The 6,441-nt window shown below is 35.9% G+C and overlaps 1 protein-coding gene across 1 annotated transcript in view; it reads right to left on the bottom strand.

The window, feature by feature from the left end:
* The window catches only part of LOC113225538 (sodium-coupled monocarboxylate transporter 1-like), a 26,698-nt gene that overhangs the window by 16,872 nt on the left and 3,385 nt on the right, over window positions 1-6,441 (bottom strand). The window contains exon 2 of the mRNA XM_026457862.1: window positions 4,740-4,954. Coding sequence (XP_026313647.1) covers window positions 4,740-4,947 — 208 coding nt within the window. The 5' untranslated portion in view covers window positions 4,948-4,954. The remainder of the gene's footprint in view (window positions 1-4,739; window positions 4,955-6,441) is intronic.

Genomic DNA, 6,441 nt, shown 5'->3' with positions numbered 1-6,441 from the left:
TAAATAAAATATTATAATAATTCAAAATAAATAAAATTTGTTGAGACAGAGTTACAGTCATACAAAGCGACCCGTATGCGTTCTATGTGGGTTAATGATGATGGGTTAATTAGCGCCTAGACAAAGTCACGGCCAGCGGTTAGTTTAAAAATAAATAACAACCAAGTATTTGCGTCAGCGGAATCATATTTATCACAATTGAATGATATGTTACGCCTACGTGTCTGGGACATCCAGACCCTGTAGAGATCCTTGTAAAAGAGATTGTTCAATGGAGTTCTGCCACCATATCTAGCTTGGCGATAGGAATAATTAAGGTGGGGCTCCTTGCCACTAAATTTGAGACCTAGTTTCAGACCAGACCATTTTGATATATAATAAGATTTAAAGAACAATAAATACAGTAGAACTGGTTAGTTAGCGTCCAACGCGTGCCAACTATATTGCCCTGATAAGCCGAAAAACGCTACCACAATCGGAGTAAGTTTTGAGAAAATCGACTGTTTGTAAATTGGATTTTGGCACATTCGAAAACAATCAACATCTTCAAAAATAAATCTTTTTGAAGATGCTAAAACTTGACTAATAGATTTATTGACATACCTTAATTATCCATAAATTGTACCATTATACCTATTTTGTGAGATACCGCTATTTTGATTATAAAGAAGAGTTTCAAAAATTGAAAAAAAAAAAAATTCTAAGTGGTTTTTTAAATGTTTTAACTTAGATAGCGCTACTTCTATTGTACCATTCGACGCGAAATTATTATAATTATTGAATGGTATAAAAAAACTAAAAGGGCGTGACCTATCTAAGCTCAGATTAAGATTCAGATTCAGATTCATTTATTTCTCAAATATAACATTACAAACTTGTTTGACAAAATTACAAATTGCACTACATGTCAAAGTATAAGAAATTATATTGAGATCGTCAGACAAAAAGGAAAATTATAAGAAAAGTACACAATAATTAGAAAATTAACAATTCATTATATAATATTGTTGTCATTAAATTATATATCAAATATCATTCTCCATCAAGGATCGTCATAAGTTGATAACAATTATACAAGAGTATGTTAATGCGGTAAAAATTAGAATAAAAATAGAAAATACTGAATTCGTTACAATTTAAAGTGCATAAATTCTTTTACGGAGTATATAGGATTTTTCAAGAAAAGGTCTTTCAGCCGGCGCCTAAATATTTCGTCAGACGGTTCAATTCTGAGAGTAGCGGGTAAACGCTCATAGTAAGTAGGTCCGATGACACGCGGGTTTTTCTCTGCAAGTGCCATGCGTCGAGGGACTGTTCTCAAATGACCGGTACGGCGAAGTGGGATGTCCGAAACATTTACAGTACCAAATGAAGACAGATTATTTCTAACATACATTATAATTTCGTATAAGTAGAGTGAGTAGTCCGCCACTTTCGCTTTGTATGGTATGGCTCTGTCATTCTTTCGTGCAAATTCTCTAAAATCATATAAAAATGCCTTATTGTGCTGTTTGGAGTGCAACAATGATAGCAGTAGCAGAAATATTATCCGTGGTGGTATTTCATATCATCGGACGGAAAGCCTTATTTTAATAAATTTTAAATTTTGTCTTTATCGAAATAATTTGTTTGTTACAAAAAACGAAAGTATAGCTTATACCCCTTTTTTAGGTCGATTCTTTTTTGGCGAAAAGGTATTGACGGTATTAAAATTTCATCGATATGCCAACAGAGTAAAATGTAAATTATATTAGCAATCCAGAATTTATTATTTCTTTTTAAATTTGAAACTACGACCAATCAGTATCAAGATTTTGTAGTGCTTCAGGTTAAAAATGTGTGAGTTTTAGCGACATCGGTTCTTATAGTAATCGATGCTTAAGGCACTACCATTGCTTTTTTCTTCCGTAGTTCTAACAGATATTACAAACCATTTCGGAAACAACATCAGAAAGCGAGCAAAAAATTGAATCCGCGTGCGTTTTTTTTTCCTTTGCAGACGTCAAAGGAAGTAACTTAGTCTGACAACTTCATGGACGTAATAAACGACTCCGCGTAAGTGCTTCGTTTTAAGAATTTTGAAACGTACAAAGTGAGTGTTTAAACTTTTTGTCTACGTTACTTATTTTCATGCTATTGTCTGCCTTTATCACAATTCCTGTCATTATCAACCGATTATATTCGTCTCTTCCAAGGAGAAGGTTTTTTATCCCCAAATAAATACGTAATAGTTTCGACTAGTGAATTGATATGCGATCTGATACATCACATACTTGACATGCGCACGAGTTAAGATGATCGGGTGTTTGTTTTGTCTAGATTAGTTTGAATTTGAACCTTGCGTAACTTTATTTATTAAATTCTAGAATTGCAACTTTTAACACGTACATTGTTACTTTAATTAGTATACAAGTTCCATTGCAGTAATACTCGAGGTTCTTCTTGTATCATACTTCAGACTATACAATAAACTAGCTCCCGTAGCCTTTTACTTTTCGACGAACTTTAGAACCTGTACACACGGCGTATTTTAAACGCGACGAAGCAGAATTTTCAGAAATTTAGAAGCAGTCGAGCGCCTTGCGAAAGAGTTGTTTAGGGTAGTACTGACACCTTACCTATTTCTGCCGCCAGGCAGTAATGTCAGCATTACTGTGTTCCGGTTTTGAAGGGTGCTGGTGAAATTACAGGCACATGGGACTTGTCAAGTTATATCCCAGAGTGACGGGCGCTGTGGTAGTGCCCCTCAGATCTTTGCAATTTAAAGCTCTGAGTGGCACTGTAACTGTTATGGACAGGCGTGTAGCTTCGCTTGATGTTATAAAAAAAATTAAACATAGCGTTGCAAGCATTGACTTACAATTATATGGACGTCGGGTCCGCGCTAAAAAGTGTCCGAACTTATAGGGCGTTAAAATCGTATACAGAGCGTCATTCACGCTTTAGTCTTCGTTTGTTCGACTGACAGCGAAGCAAGCAAAATTAGACAGTACTGCGATGACATTACAATTTAAATCTTACGTTTTAGCTTTTTCATATTCCTTTACGTGTCACTACGCTTAAATAGGTTGACTTGGGACATTTTTTTCGTGGTTTTTGTATTAGACCCGTCGTCTATTTATTTGTAAGTCAATGGTTGCAAGCAAGAAGCTTATATACTACACTGGAATTAACACTTAGGGTCGTATTCTAGAACTCTACTCAAAACTCAAGTCAGGACTTGAGTATTGCAGTGAGCACTGAAAATCATATTGAAGTCCTTGCCATTAAGGTCATATTTCCAGTGCTTGAAATCATACTCAAGTCTGCTCAAATCCTGACTTGAGCATTGAGTAGAGTTCTGGAATACGACCCTTTGACTTTCATGTAGTTGCTTCATTTCAAAAACTAACTGAAATTAACAAACAACACTAAAATTAAAACTATCTCTTATCAGAATGCGCGACACATACGTGCGACTACAAGCGTATACGCGCAGACGACGCGAGTTTAGCATTATATTTAGCCGCTCACGCGATGCGCTCCTCCAACCGCAAAATGGCGGCTATTTGGTTTCGCAAATTAGAAAAGCATTCAGTTTAAATACAAGTTTTTATAAATAAAAATTATTATTCTGCATTGCTAAATAAATACCCTCCGTACTACCAACAAAAACATCTCAAATAAAATGCAGTAATACACCGCAAATCCTGCACTTAAAAAGCACTAATGAAATTTCTGGTGTACTTGGATAAATAAGATAATATTCCGTTTGAGTGGTTCTAACGTTTACCATGAAATTACTCCTTAAAGTATAGTTTATAAACATTTATATTCAGGGTAAACTTAAAAAACGCTACTTACGGTATGTTTTACGCGCACAGGGAGCTCTACTGCTAACTTTAGATACCAGTAGATCAGTATCCGAAACTAACACAAACACTAACTACGCAAATGTAGGAAATGAAACTAATTTTCCGGATTTATATTTGTTCTTCAAACAAACCAACGTTCGGGCCCTTTACAGGTCCCAAGTCAACTGTTTAATTTCCTGTGTGTAACAATCGCGAAAACGTAAGGACTCGATATACACAAAGTTTTGTTACTATTTCCGTTTATTCAAGGTTTACTTGAGCCTTGAATGAACGGAGTATTCCTACTAATACTTTGTTCGGTTACCAATGACACTGCCCTTATGTGTGCGAGCCACGTGTTTTACAAGATCAATACGATCACGGTATCCCGTGCCAAGAATAAAGTTCAAGGTTTGCGAAGTGGGCGTTTTGTTCCTGTTAATACTACACTTCCGTAGACTCAGTAACATAAATATTGGCCAATGTATGTTGTTCACGCAAGATTCCGTTAGATGGCATTAGCCCCCTTTACACAGTCACTCCTAAAGCCTGCACGCGCAATCGTGCGCGATTACCTGTTTGAATATTTTAAGCTAACGTTCTTTCGCACGCGATTGCTCGTGTTCGTTTACTTCGTTTTTGTTACAACGGAAAGAGAGTCCGTGTAAAGGTTAATAGAGCAGGATAAATCGCGTGATTTTACGCGTGTCGGCGTGCGCGACTGATATGCGCAAACGCGCGGTCTTTCCCTTTTCCTTCCGGCTCTCGGTCTGTATTTACACGTGCGCTCATTGCGCACGATTGCTGTATCACGCGCGATATAGTCCCTGTGTAAAGCCCGCTATTTTTGCTTTTATGTTAGTTATGTTAACATTTAAATGTAGCCGATTGTATCTGTCAACTTACCCAAAAAAGATCTAACTCCTAAAGTTCCTCTGGACACTGACAGTATCATGGCCAAAGTTGATACTCCTCCGCTAGCGAAGATGTATGCCCGTTTAACGCCCCCAGGGGCATTTGCGTCCCTGCGCCGTTGCCATAGGGGCGTAAATGTGGATATACAGATGAATAGAATGAAAACTATGCACTCCCATGCCAGCAAGCCGGTGTTCATTTTGGATCTGAAAAGAAAACAATCATGTTATCACGCAATTTGGAAGCCAAATTCGTAAATCGGTTGAAAAAGAAGTACCGCCCACCATCTCTCTCTAGAAGTACCGCCCACCGTCTCTATGTGGCCACGGATAACGCAGTCAAGTTGGTAACATACTATTCAAAGTTAATATAAAATAAAAGGACTATCCAATAAAGAAGAAGATAGTTCTTAAATATTTAGCAATTGGCCGTTGGTAGCCGTGATTGCGCTATCGGAAAAAGGGATGAATTGAAGACTTTAGACTGAAGCTTAGGACTTCCTCATTCAACGCCCGCAGAGCAAACTCTAGGCCGTCGATGTTGTCATTCAATTAGCTGTTAAGTAGCTTTTGTGAGTGAAAATAAAATTGATATACATAGCCCTAGATACTAAGCAACAAAGATGTTTGTTTTCCTACTTAACTCAAAATAGCCTAGGATCTTTCAAAGTCTGAAACATTTCTTGTCGGAAATATCATTTTAACATGTTGATGTTGTTGTTGTTTTTATCCACTCCTTCCGTAAAGGAAAAGGCAAAGAATTGACAACTTACACCCAAGTCTTGGTAATTTTTCTTCTTTTTAATAAAAATAGGCATACGCCAAGTCTTCAGGCCATTGGAGGCACTTGACATTGATTTTGTATTGAAACCTTAGAGGATGGAAAAAATTTAAACGTTGCTGTCGTTTTTTTTTAATTCTTTCCTTAAAGGAAAAGGCAAAGGTTTGAAACCATACAACCAAATAAGTCATGGTGAATTTTTTTTTTATCTAATTTTTTTCCATCCTTTATGAAATAGATACACGCCATCTTCAGTCCATTATTTTTATTTGGTTGAACGACACCTAAAAAAATTAATTTCACGCCTCATGCAGCCCGTGCATATATTAGTTTGTACATTATTATTAGAAATTTATGTTTATCCTCAAATCATCTAAATTTTATAGGCAAAGATATGTTGTATTCTCCTATAACAGAACATAAACGTAACAACAAAAATAAATATAAATTAAAAGTACCTTTTCTAAATTAAAATCAATCAGTAACAACCCACGTTTTCTTTACGTTATCTTGATAACAAAAAAATATATCCCAATTAAAATCAAATGCAATGAAAAATACAATGTTTATTAAGCATTTAAAACAAATGCTAATTAAAAACTTTTACTAGGTATGTTATTTGTAAGGTTTACTGGTAGTTTAGCCTTAGAACAGGTTTTTCCTTTTTTTCGACATTTATGTCTAATATGTGTGAGAATTGAAATTTTGGAGTTGATCGACATTTTTCTTTAGACTTTAAGGTCGAAACAGACGTAAGTCTAAAAATCTAAGAATCAGGCCCATCTTTATTTTTGTCTTTAACGACTTTTTTGTCGTAGCGCCATCCGTGAGATATCTATGAAAGTATGTCTTCCGACACAATCAGAATTGTTATATGAATAAAGAGATAAACCCTGAAGGAGGAACGGTATTA

This window comes from Hyposmocoma kahamanoa, unplaced genomic scaffold, assembly GCF_003589595.1.
Source record: "Hyposmocoma kahamanoa isolate Upper Pololo Valley unplaced genomic scaffold, ASM358959v1 166, whole genome shotgun sequence".
Lineage (NCBI taxonomy): Eukaryota > Metazoa > Arthropoda > Insecta > Lepidoptera > Cosmopterigidae > Hyposmocoma > Hyposmocoma kahamanoa.
The sequence above is the reverse complement of the archived record's forward strand: the minus strand, read 5'-3'. Positions and strand labels throughout refer to the sequence as shown.